Genomic DNA, 14,944 nt, shown 5'->3' with positions numbered 1-14,944 from the left:
TTCCAAGTCATTTGTCGAGAACCAAACAGGAGAGCAAATCAAGCGGATCAGAACGAACAACGGCAAGGAGTACGTTAATTGTGCGATGCGGCGGTGCTTGCGTCGAGCTGGGATCCATCACGAGACAACGGATCCGTACAATCCGGAGCAGAATGGTCTTGCAGAACGGATGAACCGAACGTTGGTGAAGCGTGCCAAGAGTATGCTGTTTGATGCTGGGCTTGGAAATCGATTCTGGGCGGAAGCGGTAGCCACTGCTTCATACGTCGTCAACCGTTCACCGAAGAAAGGTCTTCAAGTCACTCCTGAAGAGAAGTTTACCGGAAAGCGTCCCGATTTGTCGCACCTACGTGTGTTTGGAAGCGAAGTCATAGTGCACATTCCGAAGGAGAAGAGACGCAAATGGGATGAGAAATCAGAACGTTGCATCTTCAGGTGATTATAGAATGAAGCCCGTGGTGAATTTCAAATTCACTACACGTTTATCTACATACATTTCGAAAAGCCCAAATCTGGCGTAATAGTTTTCGTACAGTGCCGAAACCCAAATTATGATTGTTCAGCATAATTAAGCAAACGATCTACCATTATTTCAGCCCATACGCATTATGGTTATTTCATCTCGTGCTCTTGAAAAAAATATTGGAAAAGCACATGGGTTACAATGGCCGATTTCTGGCTTTATTGTATAATCACCTTCATGGGCTACAGCGAGAACTCGAAAGCGTACAGTGTGTTCAATTTCAAGACGCAGGACGTAGCAGTGAGTCGTGACGTGATATTTCTGAAGGAAGGAAGGAGAAGAAAACGATCTGGAGGCGCAAGATGACGAGCTCAGTGAAACCCCGAGGAAACAGGAGACGCCGACAAGACGCTGATCGACCCTGACCTACAACCTGCTGTGCTCCCTCCACAACCAGAGGGAAGATGATGACCTGAGTCTATCAGGACATCCAAGCCTCGTTGGAGTTTTGCCACTAGCGCTCTGATCACTCTACTTTTGTAGACGAGCGAGGCGTTATCTGCGAACAGAGACAGAATGCCGCCTTTTAGAGGTTCTGGCATGTCGGAGGTGAGTAGGTTAAACAGCTGGGCCCCGAGGATACTTCACCAGGTAGCTGGGAAGATTGTTGCGTTGTAGTTTGTACACCAGGCCATCATGCCATACAGTGTCGAATGCCTTCTCGACATCGAGTAAGGCCATAGCGGAGGTTTAGAAGCCACACTTGTTCCTCTCTGAGGACGTTGATAACTCGGGTCAGTTGGTGTACGGTTGTTCGATCGCGCCAGAAACCAAACTGTTTCTCGAGCAAGATGTTGTGGTTTTCGGCGGACTCACTGGTAGTAAAACGCTTTTTCAAATGGCTTAAATAACTCTGAGAGCTGATGGAGCTGAGATGGAGACACTGAGTAAAGATCAGGTGCTCGAAAAATGGAGCACTCATATCTTTACAATATGAGTTCGAGATTAAGGTTGCTGTCGAAGTCTGGGCCTTCATGTTATTCGGTTATTTGGTATAGGCCGTCAATTCGCCAGCTCAAATGTCCAACTCTTCCGAAAAGGGGGTGGCTGTTGCAGTAACGTTCTCCATTGACGTCAAGCAGGAGGAAAAAGGGGCCATTCGCTGGTAGTACATGGGCATGTACAGAATAAAGTTTTGACAACATCTGTCTTAGTCGCTCACGTTAAGCAACGGAGATAAAAATACAAAATAACGTATCAATACAAAACATCGTGACAACGTTGTCCTTGTTTTTTCTCCCACACGATTTTCGATAATCGTACTAAAATATGATTCAGAATGGCCAATTGAGCTCAGATTTCCAACAAAGGCAGTTGATAGTAATTGCAAAAGATTGAAGATAACCTTTTATAAATCAATGGTCGACTTTATACATAAAATATTTTTTTGTATACTTACAGATCCTCGCGAAGTAAAGCTGGTGAAAAAGGAATGCTTCAACCGCTGGTACAGCTTATTTCCCTACTACTTGGCACTAACACTATCGCGATTACCAGTCCAAATATTCCTGAACGTAATCTTCACAATACTCGTCTACTGGCTAGCGGGGCTGCCAGCTGAATTTTTCCGTTATGCACTTTTTACCGTCGTCGGAATGATCGTATCACTTTGTGCCGAAGGATTCGGTCTCATGATCGGAGCCACTTTCAACGTTATGGTAATCATTAAACGCTTCTGCCATTTGCTCATGTTTTTGCAAACCATTTCTTTCCCATTTTTATTTCAAATTTAGAATGGCTCTGCAATTGGTCCCCTAGCGATCGCACCTTTCCTCGGGCTGGCCATTTATGGGTTTGACTTTGCGCCCCAGATTCCTGCCATCATGCAGTGGCTGATGCGAGCGTCATTCATCCGCGGAGGAGTCGTGTCCGTAGTGCTGGTGGTGTTCGGGTATAACCGACAGCGGCTCGATTGCGACGAGATGTACTGCCACTTCGATGATCCCAAAGTATTGCTCCACTATGTTCGGATAGACAATACGACGCTGCAGTTCGAGCTGGGAATTTTGATTGCTATGACACTGTTCTATCGATTGATGTGCTATCTCAGTCTGCGAAGGCGATTCTACAAGTGAGCGGAACAGACGTCCTTCCTACAGCGTAATGTTCATGACAAACACTATTGTGATCATCTTTATTTAGGTAATAGAGCAAAAGGGCTGACTTTTCATCAAATGATTTCTACACTGGCAATGTTCTGGAAGGAGTTACTAATAGAAATATTCCTTAGTTTAACATTCCGTGGGTGACAATGAACTTTTTCATAGTATAGTTTCTATCCAAGGGAGTTTCTTTCACAAGAAACATATCAAACCAAATATACAATGACAGACTTCACAAGACCGAAAAGAATTTTTGTACTTATATACAAAGCTTAAACGTGTTTTAATTCCTGAACATATCACCGACAGCACATGTCTTTTATTTTTTACCACCCAGCTTTTCTTTTCGCTTTTTAATGTGTTTTTTCACTTTTGTTTTTCGCTTTTCCGCTTTTTCATCTTTGATGGCTTTTTTACGAGCTTTGCGTTCTTCTGCTGTTTCGTTCTTGTCCCGAATGACGGCTGATTTTTTCGATATTTCAGTGTTATTTTCTCCGTCATCATCCGAGTTCTCACTCTCACTAGTTTCTTCTTGTGATGACATATCTGCTTTAATTGATTGGTCTGAAAAGGGAAGAAAGAAAATTCAAGAATGAACTGTCTGTGTGTACATTGAACGTATTTTATAATTTGGTATTTTTAGCTTTAAATAACAATTTATCAATAAATGTATTAAATCTTCATAATCTAAAAGATAATTAAGAAATTAAACATCTATTCTGCCTGTAACCGCACATCAGTCCCATTTTTACTGAATCTCCTACTCTTATGAAACAAATATGCATAGAATCTACCAAAATATTTCTATATTAATAAACTAGCTACAAACAATTAAAACCATCTTTAGTGCATACCTTGATTATTTTCTTGATGAAGAATTTCCGGATTCTCGGCTACCTTCAAATTGGCATCCAAACCTGTTATTTTTTTGTACACCAACTCGTCCTTGTTTTTCTTCTCGAAGATATCCTTCTCAATGTCGTACACGTCGTGCAATGTTTTTGGAATGAATATTTGCTTGAAAACCTCCTCCTCCATCTTCTGCTGCTCGGTGAACTCATCGAAGCTGCGATTGGAAATCTTCTCCGACATTTTTTCAAGACATTCCTCCATGTTCGATTCCGTAATGGTAGGATCGGTGATAAAATCAAATAATTCTTTCACTGTCATGATAGAAACGTCTTTTTTCCGGAAGAAATCCGTTATATTGGTGCAATCTTTACGAAGGAACTCCAATGCATGCGGATGTTCGTGTTCCACGGATTGCGATACGTCGATGATGACTATTTTGCCCTCGTGATAGAGCAAATTAAACTCGGAAAAATCCGCATGCACCAGTTTACATTTGTTGTACATGGCCCACATCATTTCCACAGCATCCCGGTAAAGCTCGCGCGCTTTCGAGTTGCTCAAATCGACATCTTTCAGTTTTGGGGCAGGCCATCCATCTTTGCCGATGAACTCCATCACGAGCACATGACTGCGAAGTAGAATCGGTTCCGGCACTGGCAAACCGCATTTCTTCATTCGCACCAGGTTTCGCATTTCCTTTTCGGCCCAAGTTCGAACCATTTTTCGCGGATTGTGTTTACTGTAGCCATGGCGGAATCGATATTCTCCCGTTACGTACTTGTCTCGATCCTTGAAGATCAGAATCGATGTTTTGAATATTTTTATGGCGTAGTCCATTCCAACTTTCGCGGTGGCATGGTACACGTTAGCTTCTTTTCCCGTTGAAATGCATCCGTTTATCTCGCAAATCATGTCCCGGTTCAAAAGCTTGAAGAGAATCATTCGTGTTCTAGGATCCATGACCTGTTCAGCTGTGGCTCGATCTTGTTTGTCCTTACTCCTAAGTCGCTCGCTGTCTGCCTTCCTTTGAGTTTCAGTCAAAGTATTCTTAATATGATTCGGTAGGGCCGTTGGTCCTTCATACTTTTCCACGCTGATTTTGTTTGTAAACTTCTTGAACAATGCATCCGCCGGTTGGAAGTTGGAAATCTTTTGACTGGAACTTTGGACATTAGCATGCGATTGCTGCATATTGGCGGCCTGATTCTTCCGAATGTTGTCCACATCGTAGGAATAGAGATCATCGTCACTTGCACTGTTGTAGTCGTCTTCATCTCCTGAATATTGCTCTTCGGAACGGTACCGGGAATTTCCAAAAAGTGCATCCGCTATGGCTACCTCCACCTTAACAGGTGCCGACCGATCCTCTTCTATTATCACTTCCACTCCCGGCTTCTTGAGATCGATTATGTTTAACGCCTCCGTGACATCTTCCAACGCATCATCGAACTGTCCAGCACTCATTGTGCTATTGCCTTCAGGTTTTTACGATAGTATTTTTTAAAGTAAAAATTTATCAAACCAATTTACAAAATTATGGAATACTTTCAACGCGACGAGAGAAACAATTTGTAAAGAATACACATGTGCACGCGGTTTTGTTATGAATTGGAAAGGAGGAGAAGGAGTAAAAATGTCAAATCTAGTACTTTACACGCTCGTCCGGCTGTCCGAAATTTGAGTAACTTTTACTCAAATAAATATAAATCAAGCATAATTTTTCAGAACGACGTATGTATCAATTATTTAGATTCGAGAAATCCTTTGGGGAAAGTTCGCGAACCTTTTTCTAAAACGGTTCTGTTACGACGGGAATTCATCCCGCCGCGTTCGTTTTCGGACGTTGGACAGAAACGTGTTTTCCAGTGTTGCGTTCCGCCAGACACTCGAAACTGTAAACATTTATTAACAATAATTAATTACAAATATAACAACGGACAAGCACTTACGCTTTTGGTTTCGTCCAGACGTCAGTACAGTACGGTAATTAATACAAATTTCTTCATACAAAGACAATCAAATCTACAGTGAGGTCTTAACATATTGGTACGAGCGAACAGGTTCTATAAAAACAAATATTGCTCTTTTCACAATTGTTTAGCTTTCTGTGATAATCCTGCTCACCAGTATTGAGATTTTCATTTTCATTCACTACTAAAAATCCACACATATTTATTGGCAAAAATCCATAGATTTAACCAAATTGTGTGATAATCCTGCTCACCAGTATTGAGATTTTCATTTTCATTCACTACTAAAAATCCACACATATTTATTGGCAAAAATCCATAGATTTAACCAAAGACTAACTAACTAAGTCTTTGATGAAGGCGCACAAATGCGCGAGACTCTACATGACTTTACGATGATTTACATACATTTCTGCTCCAATCAGCTGTTGAATTTCCGAAAATTTCGTAACGAGTGCTATTTAATTGCATTCCTACTAATGTTCAACTCGAAATATAATGTGAAAATTGTTGGAATATCAGGTAGTGTGCGACGCTTCGCTGTAGATCGAAGATGGATAAGAAGCGGGCGCCAGTTAGTTGTAGTTGCTCTTTGGTATAGATTAAGGAAGTTTGTTATGGATTATTGTATATACCTATTGTTGAATAAATAGAACTGCAGCTGTTGGCAGAAGTATCAGTCAGTAGCCTGCCGTGGTGTAGAGAGGGAACTCTAGTTGTTATTCTTTGTGAGGGGGTTCCCTTATCTGGCCAACAAAAATATTTGTTACAAAGAATACAAAACTCAAACTAAATTTATTTTTATTTTTTTCACAAATAATAACAATACTTCTCAATATAGGATCTGAAACGAACATAACCACAATCTTCAATGTTTGGCTCCGGCACAATGGAAAAGTTTGGCTTCAGTTTGACAACCAAATCGATTCTATTCGCACCACCCAGATGATATCTACTCTCAGATATCTACTAGTCATCGTTATTTGCACAGAGCTATTCAAATTTTTAGAAAATTATATTTGAAAACAAAGCAACATTCCCATTGTAACGTCTGAGTTAGTTGTAGGAAGTGAAAATAGCCGTACCTATTCTGATAGATTTGCTAGCCCCCCGGTGCTGAAATGAAATACTATTATAAAGTGTACATAGACTTGCTACACATAAGTAAACAAAAGCTTTATTATTATTTTGATATCTATAAATAGCATGAGCAATAAAGAGTGATCGGCTCAGTTTCTATCTAGTAACCAAACCGGTCTTGTTCTTCGAACATATCAACTGGCGACGAGGGAAAAACGAAAAGTGAACTAGTAAACTAGAGAATTTAGTTGAGTTTGTGATTGGTGAAGTGTTCGTGACACGGTAGAGTCGTGATTGTTCCAGATTGGGGATTTGTGGTCCAGAGCACTGAATACCGGCGGCGGTGAAATAACCGTGTTTTTCAAGCTCGTGTACGGTGGTGATTCGCACAAGGTGAGGTCTTGTCAGGCGAATAGTGAATAAAAGTTATTGTTGGAGAAGCCATTACATTTTTATATTGTGTTTTAGCCGGTCGTAAAGCGACGCAAAAGTACACCTATAATTACTGTAAGAGGTAGCGGTACGTGAATTAGAGGAGGCAGAACGCTGACGTGTAGCAGAATCCGGTCCAGATCCATCGTAATTCCCCGGTGGCGGCTAGAAGAGCGGTTAAGAACAGCGGGAGGCGGACATCTCGTTTGGGTTTCGCACGAATAGAATAACAGGTACGTGGTCATTTTCCTTGTTGGTTTATTGTTGGTTTCAAGCGCGGGCATTTCGTTAATTTGATTCGGTGCAGCCAAAATGGCGTTGATCGGCACAATCGATCCGTATGTGCCCGGCACCAGTTTTTCGAACTACGTAGAATTGATAGAGTATTTTTTCTCGTCAAATAACATTACGGAAGAACGGAAAAAAGATATTTTTATGAGCTGTGCAGGATTAGCTGTTTTTGAGGAATTGAAACTTTTGTACCCGGCTACAGATCTCAAAACGTTATCGTATTCGGAAATCACGAAGAAATTGAAGGAACGCTTAGATAAAATAGATTCCGAAATTATGTTACGGTATAAGTTTCGATGCAGACGACAAAGTCCAACCGAGACTGGAGAAAATTACGTGCTTGCGGTTAAGCATTTGGCTGAATCGTGTGATTTTGGTGCATTCCGTGACTCCGCCATTCGAGATCAGCTAGTTTTTGGCGTGTTTAATAGGGAATTGCAAAAGCGTTTATTGAATGAAGAAGATCTAAATTTACGGTCAGCGGAGCGAATAATAAAAGGATTTGAGATGGCGAACAACAATAGTCTTTATTTTGCCGAAGCAGTAGGAGGTTCTGGGGTGAATTCAATTAAAATCGACTCGGTGGTAGGAATTCTAGAGTAGACAGAAAAGATCGTAGCCGTAGTAGATCTATAGACATGAACAGGCATAATAATAGGAACAGTGAATATCGAACAAGCTATAGCAAATTTGAAGGACGGTCAAGGTCGGGCCAACGTAGTTCGAGTCGGGGCAGATACGCCAATTTTGTCTGCCACTTTTGTAGGAAGCGAGGTCATATCCAAAAGAACTGCTATCGGTATAAGGACAGTCAGAGGGACCGGTGAATGCGGTGAAAGAAGAAGTAAAACCAAAGGAAGTCCACGATTATTTCAAGCGTCTTCGAGTTGATTATAGCTCAGAAAGCGAGGAAGAAGGTGATTATCCGTGTCTTATGATTTCGTCTAAAAGAAGAATAAGCAAGCCTTGTCTACTCGAAGTAAGAATAGAAGGAAAAACGTGTGTAATGGAGGTGGACAGTGGTTCGGCTGTGTCGGTAATTAGTAGAACAGAATTTCAAACAAAATTCAGTGGTATTGGTTTGAGAAACAGTGATAGGAAATTGGTTGTGATCAACGGATCAAATTTGGAAATTTATGGAAAAGCGTTTGTTACAGTTTGCCTAAATGGTGTTTCTGCTAAATTGGAATTGGTGGTTTTAAATGGAGGCCATAGATTCAATTCGCTTATAGGAAGGGATTGGTTGGATATATTTTACAGCGGATGGAGAGAACAGTTTTTGCAACTGCCTAATTCAGAGAACTTGGCTGTTAATAGTATAGAAAACAATCAAGGGCAAATTTTGGATTTCATAACACATCGTTACAGTGGAATTTTTAATAGAGATTTTTCGTCCCCTATTGTTGGTTTTGAAGCGGAATTAGTGTTAAAAGAAGACCGCCCCATTTTCCGAAAACCTTACGATGTGCCTTATCGTCTCAGGGATAAAGTTTTGGACCATTTGAATCTTTTGGAGAAAGACAAAATAATCACTCCTATTAAAACCAGTCTATGGGCATCTCCAGTTGTCGTTATTATTAAAAAAGATGGAGACATCAGACTGGTCATAGACTGCAAAGCGTCAATTAATAAAGTTTTAATTGCCAACACCTATCCGTTACCAACTGCTCAGGATTTGTTCGCGTCATTGGCTGGATGTAAAATATTTTGCTCCCTAGATTTAGCGACAGCATACACACAATTACAGCTATCGACCAATTCAAGAAAATAATGGTAATTAATACAATAAAAGGTCTTTTTAGTTATAATCGGCTCCCTCAAGGCGCATCATCGAGCGCAGCCATATTTCAACAGGTGATGGAGACCATTTTACAAGATATTGAATACGTTTATGTTTATCTCGACGACGTCCTTATCGCAGGAAAGAATTTTGAAGAATGCTACAATAGACTAATAATGGTTCTAGATAAATTATCGAAAGCAAACGTGAAAGTAAATCTAAAAAAATGCAAGTTTTTCGTAACTCAACTGCCATATTTGGGCCATTTTATAACTGACAAAGGACTTCTTCCTAACCCTGAAAAAGTTTCAACCATTGTGGCGGCACAAAAACCAAAAAACACAACAGAATTAAAAGCATTCCTGGGATTGATAAACTATTATGGAAAGTTTTTACCGAATTTATCGGCTACATTGAGCCCATTGTACCAATTATTAAAAAAGGAGGTGAAGTTTCATTGGGGATTCAATTGTGAAGAGGCATTTAAGAATTGCAAAGAAAAGTTACTCAAGGCTAACATTCTAACGTTTTATGATCCAAAAAAGGCCATAGTGATTAGTACAGATGCTTCTTCGTACGGGCTTGGTGGAGTAATTTCACATGTAATAGATGGCGAGGAACAACCCATATGGTTCACATCTTTCTCTCTGAATCAAGCTCAGAAAAGTTACCCCATATTGCATTTGGAGGCGTTAGCGGTTGTATCGACAGTAAAAAAATTTCACAAATTTTTATTCGGTAAAAGCTTTACCATTTTTACAGACCATAAGCCCTTGTTAGGCATACTGGGCAAAGAAGGGCGGAATTCAATTTCAGTAACCAGAATACAGCGTTATGTAATGGAATTAGCAATATACGACTACAACATTGAATACCGACCAGCGAGTAAAATGGCGAACGCAGATTTTTGTTCGCGTTTTCCGTTGGAAATAGAAGTCCCTAAAAGCTTAGAAAAACAACACATAAATTTTTTAAATTTTTCTCAGGAGCTACCTTTAGACGCTACACTAATAGCAAAAGAATCTAAAAACGACTTTTATTTACAACAAATCGTTTCGTTCATGAGAAACGGTTGGCCGGATCGAATTGATCAATGTTTTAAAAATATTTACTCACAGCATAAAGACTTGGAGGAAATTGAAGGTTGTTTGCTTTTTCAAGATAGGGTAATTGTACCAGTTTCATTACAAAGAAAGATTCTACAAATACTGCACGTAAATCACACCGGGATAGTTAAAATGAAGCAGCAGGCTAGAAGGAGTTTATACTGGTTCGGTATTAATGACGACATTGAGTCATTTGTAAAAAGATGTGAAGTATGCATTAAAACATCAGTCGTTCCTACACATAAAGGTACTGCTGAATGGATTCCTACTACAAGGCCATTCAGTAGAATTCATGCAGATTTTTTTTATTTCGAACGACGTACCTTTCTATTGATCGTTGATAGTTTTTCTAAATGGTTAGAAATAAGCTGGATGAAGTATGGTACAGATGCGGAGAAAGTTGTCAAAGAGTTTATATCATTCTTTGCTACATTCGGACTTCCGGATGTAGTAGTGACAGATAATGGCCCACCATTCAATTCAAATAATTTCGTGGGGTTCCTAGAAAGACAAGGAATCCAAGTTTTCAAAAGCCCGCCTTACCATCCTCAAAGCAATGGGCAAGCGGAACGGTTAGTGAGAGTTACAAAGAGGTTTTAAAGAAATTTCTGTTAGACTCAAATATGAGGAGTATGGATCTTCAAGATAAGATAAACTATTTTCTTTTTAACTACCGCAACACTTGTCTATCTGAAGGAGGAAAGTATCCGTCTGAGAGTGTTTTTAATTATAAACCTAAAACAGTACTGGATTTAGTCAACCCAAAGAATAACTACAGACGACAGCTAGCCGAGCCATTAGAACGAAAAAGTAAAGAAATTGAAAATGTCGATCAAGATCCTTATACTAATTTGAAATTTGGAGACAAGGTTTACTACAAAAATCATAATACTAAAGACATTGAAAAATGGTTAGATGCAGTTTTTATTAAAAGAATCTCTACGAATATATTGCAGATATCCATCGGATCAACTCTGGTCTCGGCCCACAAGGGGCAGATTAAGATTCGAAGTCAACCTGGACGCAGGCGTATAGTGACGCTCCAGTTACCACAACAAAGCAGTGGGAATGATCAGTCGAATGAGCACCGAAGCGCAAAGAGGAAATATGCAGAGATGGATGAAAGCGAAGACGAATTCAGGGGGTTTACTCCTAGCCCAGAGCCACCTCTTCCAGCGTCGAGCGAACTGCATCCAAATTCGCTACGACCCTGTCACCAAGCATCGGAAACAACAGCTCCACAGCATCATCCTATTCTAAGGCGATCTACACGGAAGAAGAAAAAGAAAGTGTGTGATGAATATGTTTATTGAACTAGGATTGAATTATACAAATTAAAACTAATTATCGATTTGAAATCAAAAGGTTGTAGGAAGGTTAATTAAAGGGGGAAGATATTGTAACGTCTGAGTTAGTTGTAGGAAGTGAAAATAGCCGTACCTATTCTGATAGATTTGCTAGCCCCCCGGTGCTGAAATGAAATACTATTATAAAGTGTACATAGACTTGCTACACATAAGTAAACAAAAGCTTTATTATTATTTTGATATCTATAAATAGCATGAGCAATAAAGAGTGATCGGCTCAGTTTCTATCTAGTAACCAAACCGGTCTTGTTCTTCGAACATATCACCCATCATGAGTGCTTGTAATGTAACAGGTGACTGGGAGCCCGTTACATTTTCATTTGGTCTCTTGAAAATGAAAATGCTCCCTCGTCGATCTGGAAGTGTTAATCCATCGGAACGGCTTGCCAGTGAAAAAAAAACTCGTCACCATTTTGTTCACGTTGTTCCAGCTCGAAGTAGGAGACGGGTAAAATGAAAAATTCTGACAGTTCAAATCCAACTGCAATTTGCCTTGATGTTTACCAGATTTATGTGTGGTTCTATATTGATTATATTAGGATGTGGAGCTATTGCAAAAATTTATAACGGCGACACATATATTTTACATAGATATTTTTGGCAGTGTACCATTACAAACACACTTTTTTCATTCCGGTGCTCGGCTTGGTGAAGTTGAGAGTAACATGAAAATTTCTGACAGGTCATTTATTGTATTTGACATCATTGGTACTTTTTCCTGCCTACCGATAACTACCGATTTTTCTATACTAGTCAAGCTACAGATTTATTAAAAAATAATCTGGCCACCCTTTACTCTGGTACTACAATTTTTCATTATTTTGTTTTGCTGCAGATTCTGCAATAAATACAAACAAAAAACATGCGCGGATATAATCTGATATGCGTTCACGCGATGTTGGGAATTGTTAAATTTAAAATATTTAATTTTAAAACTATGAATATTCGTTAAATTTACCACTTTGTGCTTCAAAATGTTTGTGTTGGCTGAGTTAAAGGATACTGTCCGCATTGCTCCTGAATTATTCAACTTGAAGTTACCTGAAGCCATTAAAGACGAAGTTAACAGAAAACTTGCTAATAAGGTTTGAATAATACAAGTTTTATTTATTAATATACCTCAATAATAATTGTTATTAAAACAGGTTCTCTTAAACGTTGGATTATGCATAACTCTCAAAGACATCGTCAAATTGGGTGATTCGATTATTTTACCCGGCGACGGGGCCTCCCATACGGAGGTCAATTTCCGGTACATCGTGTTCCGGCCCATGGTAGGCGATGTCATTACCGGAAAGATCAGAAGTTGCAGCCGAGAGGGTGTTCACGTAACATTGGGATTCTTCGACGACATTCTCATCCCGCCGTCGGCCTTACAGCATCCGTCCCGGTTTGAGGAAGCGGAACAAGCATGGGTTTGGGAGTATCCACTGGAAGACGGCAAGAAACACGATCTGTACATGGACATTGGCGAAAGTATCAAGTTTCGTGTATCAGGGGAGCTATTTGAGGAAAGCTCGCCTATCGGTCCACCGGACCAGGAAGCGCCGAGTACCAGTACAACCACCACCGATGCCAGTAAGACGCCCTATCGGATCATGGCTGCGATCAATGAGTCAGGGTTGGGACTATTATCCTGGTGGGTCACACAGAACCAAGAGGAGGATGGCGAAGAGGAACAAGAAGAAGTGGAAGGCGAAGACGAGGAGATGGAAGAAGAAGACGAATGAAATCAATTGTAATCGGTAAAGACAATTGTTTAAAATAAGTAAGTAGAGCTGAGCTTTTCATTATTCAACCGTTTTTTTTTCACAACGTTGTTAATTCAATACTGATGACTACCTTGTTCTCATATAAGAATTAAATTCTCGGAAGAAAAATATTGTGCTTAGTTAGGAGGCCTAATTCTATGAAATTTAGTTCCATTCCATCATCCTACCTATATTAAATATCAGAAGGGTTGTGTATGTTATGTGTTGTGTATCTTCAATCTAACCCCCAGTGTCCGGCAGTGGTATTATGGAAGAAAGCTGTTTGTAATAAAGTCAGCTTTAGCCCGAGAGTTAGAAGGTGTTAGCTCTACTGCAGCTCCAGTGACCCATTTCAGACTGCCTGGTAACTCACGTCCAGTACGAGGTCACTTTCACTAGCAATAAGCCCCGTCTGTTTATGCTACCATTATCAATTGGATAATGGATCCATAAAATACTTCCGGATTTTTAAATCCAGCGCGCATTTAGTTTTGAAATCATATGAAAAACATATTGAAACAATCTCACCAAATTGATCCGGATAAATTATTTGAGGAAGCGAAAATCACTTCTAGTGTCCACGAACAATTCACTTCACTGGAAGAGTGATTATTCTGAGCAATTCGTTATTGATCCATGTAAGGTATTTCGGATAATATCACACAGCCACACATATTTCACCAACGACACCGCATACAAGCTACAAAAACGATTTCGCGGACTCATTTGGAAAATATGCTTTATTAAAGGTCACCAAGCGCGTAAATTTAAAACTTCAGATCAATTCAACTTTTTTTCTAGTACGCAAAATATAAACATTAGCTGAATCTATTTCTTGTGGAAACGAACAAAACCGTGACAGCAAATTCAAAAGCAACTATCCGCGCGCATGGTTTGCTGCGTTCGTTTCATATTAAATATCAGAAGGAATATCATAACCTATACATATACCTGAAGTAAATTACGTAAAACAGAATAATATAATAATAATAATAATAATATATAAGATAATTCATTTGATTACCTTTCATTGGTTTAAGCATAAGCTTAGAGCAGTGGCGTAGCCAGAAAATTGGTCTGGATGGGGGGGGGGGGGGTGGGGGGTTTCTGAACATTTTTTTTTCGAAAAAAAAATTTCTTCCCAAAATTTTGTCTCTGGGGGGGGGGGGTTGTTTATACCCAAAACCTCCCCCGTGGCTACGCCACTGGCTTAGAGTGATTCAAATTTTGATTTTTTCGTGTCCCCCTATGCTTGATCGATAACATTTGCTGTTTCAATGGAACTCCTAAATTTTTAACTGAATTGGTTGTAATTTGACTGAGCACGAGCACCCTGTCCATGGATAAGGGGCTTGACGTTGATATTTCAAGTGTCTTAAAAAGATTTTTATTTTATTTTTATTTTTGTTGTTTAATAGAGTGCTTTTTTCAAACAAAGGTTAAGTTCAAAACTAAATTTAAAAAAATAGGATATTTTTCCATTTTTTATATCTCTTTCACAAGAATATCGTTATTTTAATGGTAATGGTTTGAAAATAAGCTCCGTAGAGAAACTTTTATCACATCTTACTTAAATAAGGTCAACAGTTATACCAAACACTTGAGGTACCATGCCTCCAAGTTAACTAATGGTTAGTGTCGCACGATCTAACAACAACTGCCTATTGGTAAATTTGGAGGTGCCGGCAGG

General features: G+C 39.6%; 3 protein-coding genes and 1 long non-coding RNA gene across 7 annotated transcripts in view; 3 read left to right on the top strand and 1 right to left on the bottom strand.

Moving 5' to 3' along the window:
• Positions 1-2,896, top strand: part of LOC134220387 (ATP-binding cassette subfamily G member 4) — a 130,128-nt gene extending 127,232 nt beyond the window's left edge. For all 4 annotated transcript variants that reach the window (XM_062699441.1, XM_062699440.1, XM_062699439.1 and 1 more), the window contains exons 8-9: positions 1,925-2,181; positions 2,257-2,896. In XM_062699441.1, coding sequence (XP_062555425.1) covers positions 1,925-2,181; positions 2,257-2,598 — 599 coding nt within the window. In that variant the 3' untranslated portion in view covers positions 2,599-2,896. The remainder of the gene's footprint in view (positions 1-1,924; positions 2,182-2,256) is intronic.
• On the bottom strand, positions 2,844-5,085 carry LOC134220389 (serine/threonine-protein kinase RIO1). Its single transcript, XM_062699442.1, has 2 exons — positions 3,480-5,085; positions 2,844-3,189 (listed from the first exon to the last, which is right to left on the bottom strand). Exons 1-2 carry the CDS (start codon positions 4,939-4,941, stop codon positions 2,945-2,947), a joined length of 1,707 nt encoding a protein of 568 aa, XP_062555426.1. The 5' UTR covers positions 4,942-5,085; the 3' UTR covers positions 2,844-2,944.
• A 1,385-nt stretch (positions 5,086-6,470) lies between these two features.
• On the top strand, positions 6,471-11,743 carry LOC134226143 (uncharacterized). Its single transcript, XR_009983407.1, has 3 exons — positions 6,471-6,920; positions 6,996-7,192; positions 11,093-11,743. It is a non-coding gene; the product is annotated as an uncharacterized LOC134226143 (long non-coding RNA).
• A 621-nt stretch (positions 11,744-12,364) lies between these two features.
• Positions 12,365-13,306, top strand: LOC134226142 (DNA-directed RNA polymerase III subunit RPC8). Its single transcript, XM_062706723.1, has 2 exons — positions 12,365-12,588; positions 12,649-13,306. The coding sequence occupies exons 1-2, from the start codon at positions 12,478-12,480 to the stop codon at positions 13,231-13,233; spliced, it is 696 nt and encodes a 231-aa protein (XP_062562707.1). The 5' UTR covers positions 12,365-12,477; the 3' UTR covers positions 13,234-13,306.
• Positions 13,307-14,944: the final 1,638 nt, after the last annotated feature.

The sequence above is a fragment of the Armigeres subalbatus genome, chromosome 3, assembly GCF_024139115.2.
Source record: "Armigeres subalbatus isolate Guangzhou_Male chromosome 3, GZ_Asu_2, whole genome shotgun sequence".
Lineage (NCBI taxonomy): Eukaryota > Metazoa > Arthropoda > Insecta > Diptera > Culicidae > Armigeres > Armigeres subalbatus.
The sequence above is the reverse complement of the archived record's forward strand: the minus strand, read 5'-3'. Positions and strand labels throughout refer to the sequence as shown.